Source organism: Globicephala melas, chromosome 20 (assembly GCF_963455315.2).
Source record: "Globicephala melas chromosome 20, mGloMel1.2, whole genome shotgun sequence".
Taxonomy (NCBI): domain Eukaryota; kingdom Metazoa; phylum Chordata; class Mammalia; order Artiodactyla; family Delphinidae; genus Globicephala; species Globicephala melas.
Window position 1 is genome coordinate 35,898,800 of NC_083333.1, and position 19,029 is coordinate 35,917,828.

Below are 19,029 nucleotides of genomic sequence, written 5' to 3' on the forward strand. Positions count from 1 at the left end.
ACGTCATCAGCATTGAGAAGAGAAACTCTGATATCCAAGTAATTGGCATGGAAGTTCACATAACTGAAGATAGAGGCCGGAAGAATGTATATTCTTATAAGTATCTCTGAAATGCTCGAGAAAAGTATGTAAGTCTCTCAGGAATAAACAGGATTGCTCAGCAATCTCATGCTTACTCAGGTCCTTTTCTTCGGCTTCCAGCACTGACAGAACATTAGGAAAGGGGTGAGGCAGAGAGACGGGTGAAGGAGGAGATGGTTACATTTAGGTCACAGCCGACACTTGAGCTACAGAGTTAAAACGGAGGAAAGGCACGAGGCGTGAGAGGGGGATGGATCCCATTTAATTTTCCCCCACTTCTTAAAAATATCTTAATACCTTTTAGTGGACAATTAAGTAATTTTTAGCATATACACAGTTATGCAACTCTACATGCCATTTCATTTTACCTGACTGTGGAGTAATAAAAAAAAATAGCAAATATAAAAACTGAGGATGTTTCTAACCATAGAAACTCCACGGCACTGGGTTGGAGTCGTGGCTTTACTGATTTATTTGAACTCCACGGAAGGACTGGTAGCTCTACTACCTTTAGTTCAAGAGAAATGCTTTATATTTGGAAATAAGAATGAGAATTTTTACAAATAAAGGAGGAAGTAGCAATTCCTGGAGGAATTTTTATTTTTTCAGGTAAAACCTTTTATTTGTTAACTGTATCCTGTAGGAACATTTAGTTTTTGCAGTGTGATAAAAATGATCATTTTTATAGCATGACCCGAGGTGAACTTGGGCTTCAGAGCCTCCACCTTCCACCTGCTTTCCACCTCATCTGTACCTTTGTGGAGATTCTCCAGGGGCTCCAGCACTCCCCTCCGGAAGGAGGCCATGGGATCTTGAACACAGGACCGAAGGCTCAGCATGCTCTGTAGGTGAGGCTCCCGGAGAAGCTGCTCCCGATAGGCCGCCAGCTGCGGTGAGCGGCAGAGCAGGGCAGCAACATTGTGGACGAATTCCGGCACCAGGCAGGTGTAGGCATTATCTGCTTGGCAATAGTGATAGGCAACCACCTAAAAAAGAAAGATGAGAACACAGACAGGTTTATCAGTAGCAAGAGCAACAGTCATGGCTACTGTACAATCATTCTCTAACACTGTCTTCTGTCTCCCCACTCCTCAACTTCTTCAAGTAAAAATAAAAGCTGCTAAACTTTGAAACTGCCTGATTTATCTAAGATCAGAAATTTGACCCAATATTTCTCTTGTATATGTATGGTATCATAATTCGTAATTAAAATTTATAAATACAAATTGAGTTTTCCCTCTGGATTATAAGAAATAGGAAGCAGGCCTGAGAATAAAGATTTATATTAATCTCTCTAATATTTATTCAGCATAGAGTAGTAGAGGAAAGAGTCTGATATTGTAACAAAGCATTAGGGATAAAATAACCAGAGAAATACCATATGTTAGACTCAACAAACATACGCTCCTAAGGCATATTTTAAAAATTATTAAAAAATTATAATTTCATTATAAACATCTTATAAAAAATAAAATGACTGACTTAAGAATTCTCACTAAGTATTTCCTGAGCACCCAGAGAGAATCAGAATTAGATAACAGGAAGCAGAAAAGGAGTGAGATTTTTGTCAGATGCAGGTGTTAAATTCAAAGAACTTAGAAAATGTATGCATCTTAATACCGTTCACGGTCTGGCCTGTCAGGCTGGAACCTGCAATTTTAAGCTCTGTTTTTTTTGTGTGTTTTTTTTTGCCGTACGCGGGCCTCTCACTGTTGCGGCCTCTCCCGTTGCGGAGCACAGGCTCTGGACGTGCAGGCTCAGTGGCATGGCTCACGGGCCCAGTCGCTCCGCGGCACGTGGGATCCTCCCGGACCAGGGCATGAACCCGCGTCCCCTGAATCGGCAGGCGGACTCTCAACCACTGCGTCACCAAGGAAGCCCTGTTTTCTTTTTTTTGTTTGTTTGAATTTGCACAGGATTCGCTCTATACCTTCTGGTTGTTCCCTCTGCCTCAAGGTCAAGTGCAGAGCGTGATTTTAATCTAGACCACTCTGTTGGCTCAGTACTACCTACAAAAGTGATGGGATTGTGCAGATAACAAGAAACTGCAGGGGAGATTCAGCCTGAATGTATGGAAAGCATTGACATGGTGCTCAGAACATACAAGCGCACAGTAATGTTAGCGGATGCCGCCACCACCATCATCATTGCCTTCCTTCTCCTCTTTCATCACATCATCTCCATCAACATCACGGTCATCATCAAGCTTCTGTATACCCTCTCCTTTTCAGCTACTGGCTTTGTAACTACAGGCATTTGAAATTTGCCCTAGGAGCATGCATAGATATACCACTGGGACCCCAGCTCCTCAATCATCTCTCAGAGAACAGTCATCCACGAAAGTGTTCTGCTTTGAAATGACTCTTAATCTAGCTCTTTAACAAATGCTGGCGTTTCCCTGGTGGTGCAGTGGTTGGGAGTCCGCCTGCCAATGCTGGGGACACTGGTCAAGCCCTGGTCTGCGAAGATCCCACGTGCTGGGGAGCAACTAAGCTCATGCACCACAACTACTGAACCTGTGCTCTAGAGCCCATGAACCGCAACTACTGAGCCCATGTGCCACAATGACTGAAGCCCATGTGCCTAGAGCCCGTTCTCCGCAACAAGAGAAGCCACCACAGGGAGAAGCCCGTGCACCACACCAAAGAGTAGCCCCAGCTCGCCGCAACTAGAGAAAGCCCACGCACAGCAACAAAGACCCAACGCAGCCAAAAATAAATAAATAAGTAAATAAATTAAAACAAAACAAAAACCCAAATGCTGGAAATGTCACTTTTTAAAAAACACCTGGAATTGTTCTCATTAGGCATTAAGAAAACTGAACAATACAGGAAATGTTACTACACATGTAAAGCTGAGGATAGGAATTGCTTGTGAGTGAAGCAATGATGTCTGAGCACAGTGTGGAACTGGAAATGAGGAGGTGTACTTAGAAATCTCCACTCCTTTCTGTAGACAGATTGATTACCGACCTTAAGCACAACATAAGGAACCCAAAGAGAAAACTTGGCAGCAATCCATCTGTGCTCTCAATGAACAGTGAATGTCAATGGTTATGCCCACAAGGACACAGATCTCCACTTTATAAAAAGCAAACAGCAAACCTCTGAATCAATATGAACTTTCATCATATTTTACCTCAATTGATTTCACATGTCGAGGCAAAGCACAGCTGAGCAAATCAGCTGTAACTTACCCTTTACCTAAAGTAACGGGATAGGAGTTTGAAGATAAAAATTCTAAAATTTAGGAAGAGGGTTCTTTTACTGATTTCATTAAAAATCATCTGCGCTCTTGGCTGTATGAGGTTTTATCTAACAAAGATCATTGCTAAAGTTGCCCCTTCTGTGGCTGCCTTTCTTTCTTTTAATTTAAAAAATTTTTAGGCATTCTAAATATAAAATCTCGACTCCTCTGAAGAATTCAGGCAGAAAGACCATTCAACATCTTCATGAAATTTGTAGTTTGACTCAGAACTGATCATCTACTAGACATTTCAAAGCAGCTACGTAGTATGTAAATGTATACACAATCTGTCAAAAACACTTGGTACTTCCCCTTAAATTGTCTATTGACATCATCTACAACTTTTCCTACATATGCAAATAGGAAACAAGTCTGGGAATGTAGTTTTTTCCTGCCTTCTCTCATTGTACTAGTGTTCAGTGATGGATAATAGATCACTCCCCACAGCTCTGAGGAAGTCATCACAGCCACCCATACTCAGTCACTATTATTACAACTTCTTGGAAATGGTTCAGAATTAGTCCACCCTCAATAAATCAGCAGGTAAAACCTTTCTGCCTGGTGAACTCTTGTCTCTCACAATGACCTGTTGAAATTTCATTTTCAGCTATGTTTTTCTTATGTTATTAATTTTTTTCCATCTCACATTTTCCTTATGTTAAATCTCTATACTTTTGATTAAAACAATTCTATCCAAAATATATCTAATATAACCAAAACTGTAGTAATTCTTTGAAGAGGACAGTGAGTAACTTTTAGATTAATGCTGTGAGGGAGGAAAAAAAAGGCCAGGTTTGTAGACTATACAGACCAAAAAAAAAAAAAAAAAACAGTAAGACTGGAGGTCAGTATCGCCTTGGGTATAAAAAGGTTTTGATTTAAAGCTATACACAAGAAATGATACAACTAAGCAAAATCCTCATCAAAGGCCTTAATCAAATGATTGAATGGCAGCAAACCTGTCAGGCTTGTGTTAAAAGTCCCAGGCCTTCACTCTTTAAAGAGTCTTTTCTACTTCAAATGAATAATCTGTGACAGGATTAAGCTAATCTCACATAAAGAAAAGGCAGCTTTGAATATCTGGAACTCATTTGGACATAAAAATTTAATTTACATCATGACTGGCATTTGCATTACTTAAATTCTAATGTTGTCATTGACCTTCCTTCAGGTCTGCTCTCATATTCTTATTCCCTGTCTCCTTCTCATCACTTCTTGAATGCCCTCACCACCACCTGATTGATTTCTGACTCAGCGCATCCCTTCCAACACTCCGGGTTACTTTGGCTTTTTGTGTTTCTAGGGACCTGAAGGCTCAGTGTCAAAAACTACTTTCTCTGCCTTTTCTCCTGTCCCTCAACTCTGACTCTAATCCCCATCCTGGGACTGGAAGCTAAGAATAATTCCAGACTTGGGTTCGGCCTCAGTAATTTTCCAGCTTGGAGCTCTAACTTTTTTTTTTTGTCAGTAGGACTTTTATTTATTTTTTAAAACTTTTTATTTTGAGCTAATTTTAGACTTAAATGTTGCAAAAAGATGTGCTTCCGTATATCCCTTACCCAGCTTCCCTTAACATTTTATATAACCATAGCATAATTATCAAAACCAGGAAATAACACTGGCACAACACTATTAACTAAAGGCAGTATTTGAATTTTGTCAGTTTTCCACTAATGGCCTTTTTCTGTTCCAGCATTCTATCCAGGACCCCATGTTGCATTTAGCTGTCATTTCTCCTTAAACTCCTGTAGTCTGTAAGAGCTCCTTGGTCTTTGTCTTTCATACCTTGACACTTCTGAAGAATCCTGATCTGTTATTTTGTTGAATGTCAGTCAACGTGGGTTTGTCTAATGTTTTCCTCATATTCCAACTGAGACTTTTGGGCAAGAATACCACAAAAACAATGTTGTGTCACTCTCAGTGAATCATGTCATGGGGTTCATGATGTTGACATGTCTTGTTACCGGTGATGCTGACCTTGATCGCTTGGCTAAGATAAAGGTTTCTTCTACGTTTCTCTTCTGTAAAGTTACTGTCTTACCCTTTGTAGTTAATAAATATCTTGGGGGAGATACTTTGAGAGAATGCAAATCCTGTTTCTCCACAAGTTTTTGCCCATTACTTTTAGTATCCATCGGTGGCTGCTGTCTGCAACATTATTATTATTGTGATGCTGTACAACACGGTGACTATAGTTAACAATACTCTGCTGTATAGTTGAATATGGCTAAGAGAGTAGATCTTAAAAGTTCTCATCACAAGAAAAAATTCTGTAACTACAGGAGCTGATGGGTATTAACTAAACTTAGTGTGGTAATCGTTTCATAATATATACACATATCAAATCATTATGCTGTACATCTTTAACTAATACAATGCTATATGTCAATTCTATCTCAGTAAAACTGGGGGAAAAGCACTATGAGAGAGGAAGTATAAGATGCTGGTACAACACATCTAAGTAACTTAGGAGAGCCAGAGAAGTCTTCTTGAAAGTAAAACTTAAGCTGAGATCTAAAGGATGAGGTGGAGTGAACAGGCACAGGAGTGTCCCAGGCAGAGAAAAGCAATACGTGCAAAGGCCCTCAGGCAAGACACAGCTTTACACTTTCAGGAAATCAGTTTTAGTGTGGCTACAGTGGAAGTGAGCTGGGGGTTGCAGGAGATAAGACAGAGCAGAGGTTTTCATCTGGGGTGGCTTTGCTGCCCATGGGACACTTGGCAACGTCTGGAGACAGCTTTGGTCATTACAACCGGGGGTGGGAGGATGCTACTCGATAGTGGGTAGAGACCAAGGACACTCCTACACATACTACAATAAACAGGAAGGCCCCAAACAAAGAATCCTCTGGCCCACAATGTCAATGGTGCTGAGGCTGAGAAAACCTGAGCTAGATATAAAAGGTAAAAGCCCTTTATACTAATACATGTGATGTTTCAAGAAGGGAGTGTGGATTCCATTTAAGGGCAAGGAGGAGCCATTGACAGGTTTTATGTAGCAAGAAGAAAAATACGTTTTAGAAAGATTACTCAGGCTTCAGTATAGAGAACAGACTACAATTTAGTCACTCATTTAACACATATTTCTGTGCAAGGCATTGTGCTAGGAGCTGGGGACAGAGTGGTGAACAATAATTTAAATACTAACCATTCTGGTGAAGGAGACAGATAAAAAACACAAGATTGACAAAGGAATACATAAGGTTGTTTCCCATATTCAGTATCCTGAATGTAGATGTAATCTGGGTCTCACTATAAAATTTCAGTGTTAATTTTTAGAGGAAAAAAGCCCTAGACACATTTTATAAAACATCATCTATAGGTTACTTGTTTAGTTCTGATCACATTTCTCCTAAAATGTAAATCTTTTAAAAAATACCCAACTGGAACACAAACCAAATCTTATACTTCACTGTTGTCATTTTTTGTTTTTCTCTCTCCATGTGTGTATGTGTGGCTTAAGTCTCTGTATTATGCTCAACACACATGTGTGAACTGCTGAAATGATCACTTCCTTGGCTGATAGCTTTAACAGTATCAGCAACAATCTCAGGAACCGTATCACTTGACATCCTCCTGATTTAGTACAGAACTAGTCTCTTGGCAAGGATGACATTTCAGTTTTCTTTCTTTCATAGATTTCCTTCGGTGAAAAAAACCTTTGCTTTTTGTATCACTGTGACACTTCTTAAAATTAGCTGGCTTCTCTAATTAGCTTTATTTCAGATGTATTAGCTTCTTAATATAAGGACTAAGCTAGTGACAATTTACCTAATGTGACAAGAGCTTCTAGATGCATAAAAACTTTTTTTAAAGACTTTTTTTTGGATGTGGACTGTTTTTAAAGTCTTTATTGAATTTGTTACAATATTGCTTCTGTTTCATATTTTGGTTTTTTGGCCGCAAGGTGTGTGGGATCTTAGCTCCTCAACCAGGGAAGCTAAGCTAAGCAAACCCGCACCCCCTACATTGGAAGGTGAAGTCTTGACCACTGGACCACCAGGGAAGTCCTGCATAAAAACTTTTTGAAGAAGAATTTTAGGTCAGCAAAATTTCTGAAAGGTGCCCCTTCATTATGACTTCCTTACTTTAAAGCCACTCAATTATCGACGGATTTTCCAAAAGAACACTAAACAAAAATCCTTCCTGTCACACTACAGAGGCAGCACAGTGGTTAAAAGCATGGACTCTGGAGCCTGCCTGCCTCAGTTTAAATCTGGTTTCAAGTCACGTACTAGTTATCTCAGCAAGTTGTGTAACCTCAGAGCCTCTGTTTATCTGTGAAATGGAGAAAAGAAGAAGACTCACTTCATTGGGGTGAATACTGGCTCTGTATCCTAGCTCTGCCATTTACTAATAGTAAGACCTTGGGAAAATGAACTATCACTGAAGCACAGTTTCCTCATCTGTAAAATGGGGATGATAATGACCACCTCGCAGGCTTAAGAATGAAGAAGTGAAATAACAACTATAATGTAAAAAGTACTAAGCTCAACACACATTAAGCCCTCAGTAAATGGAAGTCAGCCTCTCCTTGTCTGGGGAAGTCTGCATGTATGATCACTTGGTGGCAACAGGCTGAAAGCCTGGAAAATCTGTGGTTGTTATAAAGTCACACACCCAGGAGAGGCCCTGAATGGGATCTCTGCACCGCTCTACTGTGATTATACTTCAGAACACGTAAGATTAACTGGAAATACATTTAAGAGATGTACACCTAGCAAAACCTGTTACTTCAAGTGGGAAGTGTTTCTTCAATAAATAAAATTGCTTGAAAGTTGTGACAAGAACTCTTCAATGTTCTCAATTATGAAGAAGCATAAGAAGCGGCAAGCATACTACGAAATACCAATGATAATTGATGATATACAAGCACCAACCCTAAGAACTCTGGCTAGCAAATCAAGAAGTTTTTCAAGGACACTTTTAGTTCTCATATATTAGCTTACTTTATCAAAATACTAACTGGTTTGAAAAGATAATTTCTGCTTACCAGTTTGTTACAGATGAGAAGCAAGGTTGTTGGCTTCTGCTCTATGCTCCTACAGCACAAACTTACACCTGAACTGCAACCTGTGGCACAATTACTGGGATAATATTCAATTTTAATCTAAGGGGCCATTTGTTTTAGATTTTTTTTTTTAGTGTAAACTTCACAATATCCCATCTCTAGGTGTGAACACATGTATTTATATTTTGTTTAAGGAAGAAATAAGTGTGAAATTTTAAATATGTTCCTTGAGTAAGTGTAAATAATCACTAATTTCTCACTTATAATATTTAACATTTTCCAAATATTGAACTAAACATCAATTTTAATCTAAAGGGCCATTTCTTATATAATGTTTAATATAAATTTAAAAATATCCCATTTCTAGGTACAAAAGACATTTATTTATATTTTGCTTAAGGAAGGTATAACCATGGAATTTAAAATGTGATCACTTTTCAAGTAAGTACAGTCACTAATTACCTACTAAAAATAAATAACATTTTCCAAATACTGAACATAAACATCTTGGGACTTTTTCTCTTGATGAGAGAGAGGCTAAGAAGTGACAGCATGGGGAGACTTTCTTTTTAGCACTCATCACCATCTGACATATTACATATTTGTTTGTTAATTGGCCTTTTCCCACCACAAAAATGTGGGCTACATAACAGCAGGGATTGTGCCTGTCTTGTTCACTGCTTTAACTTCAATCTTGTGTTATAGGCATTCCAAGCATATATTCTAAATGAATAAATAAATGACTGTGATGATGAAAGCTCTTCAGCATTTGTGTATTTCTTTCTTTTTTTTTTTTTTAGCATTTGTGTATTTCTAAGATGACAGTTATTCTGATTGTTCTAAAGAAGAGGCAGGAGTCAGCTTAAATGGAATATTTAGAAAAGTAAAACAAAGATGTCTTTTTTTTCTTTTTTTTTTTGGCTCCACTGGGCCTTCGTTGCTATGCACGGGCTTTCTTTAGCTGCAGCGAGTGGGGGCTACTCTTTGTTGCGGTGTGCGGGCTTCTCATTGTGGTGGCTTCTCTTGTTGCAGAGCATGGGCTCTAGGTGTGTGGGCTTCAGTAGTTGCAGCACGCAGGCCCTAGAGCATGCAGGTTTCAGTAGTTACAGTGCATGGGTTCAGTACTTGTGGTGCACTGGCTCTAAGGCATGTGGGCTTCAGTAGTTGTGGTGCGCAGGCTCAGTAGTTGTGGCTCGCGGGCTCTAGAGCAGAGGCTCAGTAGTTGTGGCACACGGGCTTAGATGCTCTGCGGCATGTGGGATCTTCCTGGACCAGGGATCGAACCTGTATCCCCTGCAGTGGCAGGTGGATTCTTAACCACTGGACCACCAGGGAAGTCCTCCAAAGATGTCTTTTAAAGTTGCACTGACTTAGCAATGAGGATGTCTTTTAAAGTTGCACTGACTTAGCAATGAGGGAAATCTCAGACCATTTTCAGAAGCCCATTTATAAATGGATGTGTACCAATAAGTGGGGACAACTGAAAACGTATTTGGGGGAAACGTGCTGTTTCTGGCTATAAGCTGGACAGGATTTCTATGAGGAAATTAGAACCTTATGACATTGAAGATGGCTCCCTGTTCCTCATTACTAATTAATCATGCCAAGAGATTTCTTTAAATACTGGAGACAGGCACTCTGCACTCTATACTTCTCCTTAAAATCCTCAAAAATAAGGAGAATAAGAAACAGAAATGCAAACTCCATTGATTAGGAATATCTATCTCTAATCTTAGATTATAATATATAAAGATGGAAAGTGGATGTAGGATTAAACAACCTAACAGACAGAAGAAGGTGAAACAAATGCCTGCTGGGGTTAACAACAGGAATGAGCCAAATCATCTGTCAAACCTCAGAAAAGCATAGGAGTTAGAAGCACCAGGTACTATGGAAGATGGGGGTGAGGAAGGAAGTTGCAAACACAGAAACTATTATATGAAGTTTATATAAAGAGCAGTTAGATTCCCAGATATCCATCCCTATCCTGCCCAGCCAGGTGACTACCTTCCCCAAAACCCACAGGAAAGAGAAATTAAAATCACTAGAGAAACTAAAGCAGAGAATCTAGGCTTAGGACACATAGAGTAGGTGAGGATCAGGTGCAGGACTGAAAACAAGGGGCTTAGGTAAAAGGCTGCAGCCTAAATGATGAAACTCCGCCACCTCCTACTAGCTCCAGAATGTTGGCGACCAGGTTATACACCCTCCAGGAAATTGGTGGATTCTTTGCTAGAACAGTGCAAGGAAAAAACTTATGGACACTGACTTTTGGGTTTTCCCATAAAGGCTGGTGGGTCATCTTAATGCTCTATAGTTAAGCTCTCCATATATACAAGCTTCCATCAGTTTTTTGGTGCCTAACTATTAAGGAAGAGATAAGAGAACATACTGCATCTATAAAACAAAAACAGTATGCTATAAAAAAGAGGGGTACAGGGACTTCCCTGGTGGTCCAGTGGTTAAGACTCTGTGCTTCCAATGCAGGGGGCTTGGGTTCAATCCCTGGTCAGGGAACTAAGATACCACATGCCAAGCGGTGCTGCCAAAAACTAAACTAAAAAAACAAAAAAAATCTCAGCTTCCCTTGTGGCACAGTGGTTAAGAATCCACCTGTCAATGCAGGGGACACGGGTTTGATCCCTGGTCTGGGAAGATCCCACATGCCACGGAGCACCTAAGCCCATGCGCCACAACTACTGAGCCTGTGCTCCAGAGCCCGTGAGCCACAACTAGTGAGTCTGCACGCCACAACTACTGAAACCCGTGCGCCTACAGCCCGTGTTCTGCAACAAGAGAAGCCACCGCAATGAGGAGCCCGTGCACCGCAACGAAGAGTAGCCCCTGCTTGCTGCAACTAGAGAAAGCCTGCGTGCAGCAATGAAGACCTAATGCAGCCAAAAAAAAAAAACCTCAATTACAAAAAAAAGAAGGGAACAACTGGGGGAAATAAAGACCTATTGGAAATTAAAACTATGATAGCCAAAAAATTTTTTGTGAAAGGATTGAAAGGTAATGTTGAAGAAATCTCCTAAAAGTGGATAAACAAATAGGAAACAGAAAAGTTAAGAAGAGTAACAATACAGGCAATCTAATTTTTGACTAAAAGGAGTTGTAGAAGGAGAGAACAGAGGAAGTGGTGGTGAGAAAATTTTCAATAAATACTACAAAAGCATTTCCCTGAATCAAAAAATATCTCCAGGGCTCACTAGGTACCAACAGAATATGAAAAAAAGACCCAAGAACAGTGGTGATAAAAAGAAGATCCTGGGCTTCCCTGGTGGCGCAGTGGTTGAGAGTCTGCCTGCCGATGCAGGGGACACGGGTTCGTGCCCCAGTCTGGGAGGATCCCGCATTCCGCGGAGCGGCTAGGCCCGTGAGGCATGGCCGCTGGGCCTGCGCGTCCGGAGCCTGTGCTCCGCAATGGGGGAGGCCACGACAGTGAGAGGCCCGCGTACCGCAAAAAAAAAAAAAAGAAGATTCTAAAAGCTTCTGGAGAGAAAAAAGGTATATATAAAGAATTAGGAATAAGAATAGTACCATATTATTTAATAGTAATACTGGAAGTTCAAGATGGATGCCTTCAAAATTCTGAGGGAAAATAATTTTTAACCTAGAATTATGTCAAACAAAGAGTAATGTATGAGAATGGAATAAAGATGCTTTTAGGAACATTAAGTCTCAAAAAACTTACCTCCTATGCATTCTTTCTTAGGAAGCTACCAGAGGACGCGCTCCGTCAAAATAAGGAATACAATCAAGAAAGACGATGACATGGGATCAAACACAAAAGGGAAGTAACAGGAATTTCCAGGATAACAAGTAGGTGGTAAGACTTGAGAGCATCCTAGGTCCAGATTAGCTCGATGGAGAGCTCTAGGATTTCCAGGGTTGGGGGGGGGGAAATGTAACTGATGTGGAAAACTGTATTGAGAGGCATTTTACAAAGCATTAAGGCTTATGGAATGACAGCCATAGTTTTGAAGGAAAATAAGCAAACTTTACAATGAGGCATTTCATAACCCAGGAAAAACAAAACTGCTCAAGAAGAAAATGTTATCCTTGGTTCCACAGTGAACCATATTTGTGTAGTATTAATACTGAAAATACTGTAACATGGATTCAGACTAAAATCATGATATAACTGTACTGAGATGGTAGAGGGAGGAAGGAAGGTGAAAGAGCTAACATTCTCAACATCCATAATAAGAAGGAATAGATAATGTACAAAACTGATCAAAAAAGTTATAGCAGTATATGAATATTATTTAGAAACATGGAGGTAAACATCAGAGAAACATCTCCAAATGTTGAAAGTAGCTGCCTTTGGGGAGAGGGTGGGCTCAGGAGGGGAAAAGAATTTCTGGTTTTTATTATAAGTCTTTGAACATTATTTGATTTCCTAAACTATGTATATATGTTACTTTGATAAAAACAGAAAATTAAAATGCAAACATATAAAGAAGTTATGGATAGTGTGGTATAGCAGGAAGAGTTTTGAGCTAGGAATGAAAATACAAAGCTATTGATTACTTATACTGTGATCCTGGGTAAATCATACAACTTCTTTGAGTCTCAATTTCCTTATCTATTCATTGTGGGACTTTGGTTATTTCTAAGGGCCTTTCCAACAATAAGGTTCTGATTCCATAATAACGAAGTATTTTTCTAGGAACAGCAAAGAGAGAGAAACTTTTAACCATGTTCTCATGGTCCACCTGTACATACTTTTGTTCACTTTGCCAGGGGTCTCCCTACCATTGCCCCCTTGATGTTAAAATGGAACTAGCATGCCCGCAACCTGAGAATCCTATTGTACCTGCGAGGCTAGTCTCCGCATGGCCTCCTCCTGCCGCCTCCGCATTTCTGGAGTTCCTGGGCAGCTTCCACTGGTGATGGATGAGTGGGCTGAAGGTGGCTGTGTGAGTGGCAGCTCTCTGTTGGCATCCATATCTGTATTATAAAGATGAGATGTTTGCATCAGATAATCATAAAACTCTAAAGAAAGACTGGTTAAATCCCATTTGTTCTTTGATCCAGCAATTCTACTCTTAGGGGTATGTACCCAAGAGAATTAAAAACATATGTCCATGCAAAAACTTGTACACAAATGTTCAAAGAAGCAAGATTCATAATAGCCCCAAAACGGAAACAACCCAAATGTCCATCAACTGATGAATGGATAAAAGATGGTACAGCCTCACAGTCGAACATTACTCAACAATAATAAAAAGAAATGAAATACCAATATATGTTACAACATGGATAACCCTTGAAACGTTACACTCACTCAAAGAAGTCAGTTACAAAAGACCATATAGCATACGATTCTATTTATTTGAAATGCCCAGAATACGGAAATCCATAGGGACAAAAGGCAGATTAGTGGTTACCTAGGGGTAGAGATAGGGATTTAGGGGGGAAATGAAGACTGACTGCTAATGGGCATGGGATTTCTTTTAGGGGGGAATGACAAAGTTCTAAGATTATGGTGATTGCTGCACAACTGAGTGACTACAGTAAAAAGCAGTGAATTGAACCATTTAAATGGGTGAATTATACGGTACGTGAATTGTAGCTTAATAAAGCTGTTTTTTAAAAATTCCATTCGTTCACATTATTTAGGTAACATCTTAACTACTACTAGAAATTATAGACTCTATTTATAAATACAGACCATATTTTAAAAATGGGTACACAATAAGTAGACTGTTATTTGATGGTCAATAACTACTGAAAAGGAGAAGAAATAGGGGAAAATAGTTCTCATTTAACTCCCTACCAGTAGGACTTAATTGAGACTTCTTCCATCCAACTGGCAAAGTAAATTCCCTGGCCACTGCATAGAGTTCTGAATAAACTGTAGGGGGGTAGGTGTGGGAGACGGCAGTGAAAAAGACTGAAGAACTGTGCGCAGTAAGGTTCAGTGACTGTCACTGTATCATGCCTGTTGTTCACTCCCTCTGTCCACCCCATTCCCCCTTATCTGGTTTTGTGGGTAATTAGTGTCTGAGTACCTTCTGTCTTCTAGCTGTTCCCTTTTGGAGAGGCCCTCCTTTTTGTCTGGGTGTCTTTACTTTCCGCTTGGTATTCAGAGAACAGTAGAAATAAAAGTTAATAGGGAGGAGCAGTCAGCGTGCACAGCGAACTGGCAACACAGACTTCTGGAATGAGCAGAGTGGGGAGGGGAGGGGTTACTCACTGAACAGCTATTTGGGGACATGGCAGCTGTTGGCAAATGTCAAATCCAAACAGTAACTACCCTCAGACTTTCAGTGATAGGAAAATACAGTCTTGTAATTAGACCGAACTTCCCTAACTACTGTACTGAGTACACTTGTAGTTAATGTAACAATGCCTGGATTACACAACAGGTCCATTTTCACAAAATGTTTCCGTTCTCTGTACGTGTGTGTTGCGGGGTGGGTGGTGACGGTAGAGATTGATGGGGGAGTTGGGTTTGGGACGGGGTGTAGGTGGACAGCAAGATGACAGGCTAGTGCCTGCCTTGACAGCTTCTCTGTGCCTTCCCAGGGAAATGACAAGGAGGGGGCGGCTGGGGGCTGGGTGTCTGTGGGGGAAGGACAGAGCCAGGCAATGCAGTGCTGCAGGCTCGACTGCTCATGTCTTCCACAGCAGCGCTGCTCAGCGTGGAGGAGTGAGGGACAGAAGAATGACACAGGATGCAGAAACGGAGGTGGGGAGCTCCAATAATCTTCCACCTATTTTCATTACTACTACAACTGCGTCACTGACTTAGGGTTGGGAAGGCCAGTGGGATCCCAAACACACCTATCAAAGCTGAATGTAAATTAAACTGTAAAACATTAAGCCAACTCTCTCTCGCTAAGACATCATTCTTATTCACTAATGAAAAAAATTCTGCTACTGCCAGTAACATTTTCAGTGCCGGCTCATAAAGTAACAGATCAATGCCGAAAAACAGCTTGTTCTTTATCAACCACTTATTCTTTTTTTTTTTTTCCCTCAAAGAAATATCTTTAAATTGGTTAAGATATATTCAGTTCATATTTGTTTACAGAAATAACAAATATAAAACAGAAACATACAGATCACTGATTTTTTTTTAAAAAAAGTAACATTTTTGAGCGCTAATACTTGAAAAGCTTTAACCAAAACCTCGTAAGGATAATACAAGAAAGACAAAACATTTGTCCTCAAAACTAGAAAATTTAATGAGAGCCAGTTCTAAAACAAACTGAAGTTAGATTTTATTATTAATCATTTGCATAACAGAAAATGAAAATTTTACAGATGTGTGTAGCTACTGGGGTAATTTCAAGAGTTGATTTTGTTTTTCAGAGTTAATATTTAAATACCAGTAAATGACATCAACCACTTATTCTTGACCATTCTTAAGTGGTTCGGTTAAGATGGCAGAGGTGGAATGTAGTTTGGACATCAAAGCGGACAACAAAAATTATTACATCAAATGACGACAAGGCAATGCTGGTTCTGTGTAGTTCTGATAAATATATAACCACATACTCGATCCCCTTTAACACCTTTTCAAGTTTTCTACGTTAACTATCAGGTCAAATCTATAGTCTTGACATGTGGACATTTATCACATGAATGGGGTATTTTTAGAGTTTCTCTGGAGGTAAAAGGCAACGGATGTTAGAGAATAACTTAATGAACTATCTTTAAAGGACCTCTGCTTTGGGGAGCACATGGGCTGTTTTCTATTAACTCCTGCTCTCCCAGGCTTAGAGGGGGCACTTCCAGGCACCTTTGCTTTCAGAGAAAGCAGCTCTTCTTGCCCTTGAGCCATGATTCTACCATCTGTTATCTGCAACAGTGATGGATATATAGAGGAGTCAGAGAGACTATTACCTAGCTGGTTTTCTTTCTGACACACTCAAATAGTTAACCTCTTGGATTACGCAGATAAGAAGTAGTCTGGCGTGATATTTAAGCTAAGCACTCTAACGAAAATACTGGAATAGGTATGGAAAGTTACTTTCAACCATGCAGACATCTTAGAATCACAGAATTTTAGCATAGGAATGAATCTTAAAGATCACCTAATCCCACTGACTTATTTTACAGATGACAAAAACCAAGGTCTAAAGAATTAAAGTAAAATTCTCAAGGTTACAAAGTATAGTAAGTTTGAGCGCTGGAGCCAAACTATGGGCTCTTGACTCCCATGACATTATGCCAATCTACCTCAGATAAACTTAATCCAGAAACTAAGCATGATACTGCTCTTAAGACATGAATTTTTCCATACCAATTCTTACCATACTCTGGCAAATGGGACTCTTGATCCAACCAGTTTTCTTTCTAGACACTAGTTCTTCTACGTGTCAGATATCCATAAGTTTACCAGAGGCAATCTGCCTACTTAACAACATGAAACAGGAATTAATTTCAACAGGAAGCCAGGATGTTTGGAGGGTGTCCAGTGAGTTCCTGTTGACTTCCCACAGCACCGTTCTAGACTCTGTAACTACAATACTATGATCCCAAACAAACCATTTCTAGTGGTTGCTGTCTGGAAATCTGTGGTGAGCTAGATTATTGATTTGGACTAGCAGGGCAAGAGTTTCTTTTTGTTTTCTTATAACTAGCAGAAGCCAGGTAGACTGGTTTGATACATATAGTGTGTATAGGAAGAACCCCTATACATTTCTTTTTATCTCCTTTACTCAAGGGAGTTCCATCAATAAGGAGAGGGAGCACAGCAAAATGCATGACACTGGCCTCTGAAACCAGACTGCTTAGGCTCAAATTCTAGTTTCACTATTTACTGGCTATGAAACCTGGGAGGCTTACTTAACCTCTCTGAGCCTTAAACCACTTATCTGTGAAAGGAAGATAACAGGAACTACCTCTCTGAAAGAGATAAGAGGGTGGGATGAATGAATGTTTGTTAAGCTCTTAGAGAGTGCCTGGTACTAAGGACCATATAAGTATTTTAAAAACAAATAAACAGGATCCTGATGGCGATCATTAAGCTGCACCTGCCTGTGATGAAAGAAGCATAAATATATATGAGATCTCAGCATCTTTTCACATAGAAGCAGGAGAAACCCTTCAAGGACACAATGAAGTTCAAGCCCAAGCAGTGCAACACTGACATCGATCGCAAGGAAATGAAGGCCGCAAACAGATTGTGCCGGTGTGAACAGGAAGCCTGCACACAGGCTGAGCAAAAGCTGACAGTGATGGATGCAAACAAGCTCTTATGGGCAATTGCTGTAGTCATCATCCAAAGGACAGACCAGCCAGACAGTCAGGAGGGAAGAGGCATACATTTATTCTGAGAGAAAGGTTTTTTCAGTCACTCTCAGGTGACTGTTGGATATGTGGGTTAAATGTCAACAGAGTATTACATTCTTTCCCTCGACTCTGAGTTAATGGTCCTCACGTGCCAGTCAGGTTTTGCAGATCAGAAAATGAAAGGATATAAGACTTAATACAAAGATGCCGGAAAAAATTTCAGAGCAATGAAGCATGGAGTTATTTAAAAAAAAATTTTTTTAGTGTTTTTTTTTTTAACATCTTTATTGGAGTATAATTGCTTTACAATGGTGTGTTAGTTTCTGCTTTATAACACAGTGAATCAGCTATACATTTACATATATCCCCATATCTCCTCCCTCTTGTGTCTCCCTCCCACCCTCCCTATCCCACCACATGGAGTTCTTTAAAAAGGGATACATACGTTTCGGGGAGGCATGTGGGCTGTCTGAGGCGATCTGTCTCATCCGTGTTCCGTGGCAGCTGAGGGCCACCAGTCTGGAGACGATGGCGGTTTTGCCGAACCCAATGTTCCCCACGATCACTACTCCTTGGTTCACGCTGGCATTTGAACTCTGAAGTTGAGCATCTATTTCATGGAAAACCCAATCCCGGCCAACAAACACTGACTCTGTAGTGATGCTGGGCACTTCAAAGAGCAGCGGCTTCAGGGAGATATCGGGAGGCCTGTAAGGTGCAAAGCGAACTGGAAGGAACAATAAGAGAACACAGAACTTAGGCCAAACCATCAACATTGAAGAAATAAACAAAAAAACCAGTATGGTTTAGGAGACCACTGGGAGTTATAGTATGATGGTATTCTGGGTTATTCAGAAAATAATAAAACTCTGAATTTTGGTTCTACACAGATAAGCAATGGCACATGAGCTAGAGCTATTTGATACTGTAGCTGGCAGAACACAAGCATAGTTAAAACAGTAATAATTTACATTATAGGCAGAAAGTCAGGGTGATATTCAAAATTATTAAGCAATGGAGATGGCCCAGGCACCGGCAATCAGGATGGATGCAAAAGTAACAAAATGCAGGGTTCTTAAGGCCTCCTTCTATGCCTGGGGATAACCTTCAAAATGTTGGATTGTGGGGAGATGTAGGGTTGGAGTTTCTGGGGGAGAGGCTGGGGTGTGGCAGGGAATCGGGACGGCTTACAGCGTCAGTCCTGTAGAAAGCAATGTAAAGAGAACTTGTGTCTTTAAAAATACCAATAAAAACAGTAATTCCTTTAAGTTCACAATGGTAGTTTTTAAAAATCTAGTAAGTATATTAAGGGAAGCAAATCCCTAAAAACTGTGATGGTTTAAAAGGTTTTCAATATGTTAAGCAGTCAAGGAAGCAGAAACCAAATTTTCATTTAATGTCTCTGCACCTGTAATGCTTGTATTCATGCCAACTGAAGAAAA

General features: G+C 40.1%; 1 protein-coding gene across 8 annotated transcripts in view; it reads right to left on the bottom strand.

The window, feature by feature from the left end:
• TANC2 (tetratricopeptide repeat, ankyrin repeat and coiled-coil containing 2) overlaps positions 1 to 19,029 on the bottom strand; it is a 357,539-nt gene that overhangs the window by 78,343 nt on the left and 260,167 nt on the right. For all 8 annotated transcript variants that reach the window (XM_030843275.2, XM_060290546.1, XM_060290544.1 and 5 more), the window contains 3 exons: positions 18,033 to 18,314; positions 13,158 to 13,291; positions 836 to 1,067 (listed from right to left, as the gene is read on the bottom strand). In XM_030843275.2, coding sequence (XP_030699135.1) covers positions 836 to 1,067; positions 13,158 to 13,291; positions 18,033 to 18,314 — 648 coding nt within the window. The remainder of the gene's footprint in view (positions 1 to 835; positions 1,068 to 13,157; positions 13,292 to 18,032; positions 18,315 to 19,029) is intronic.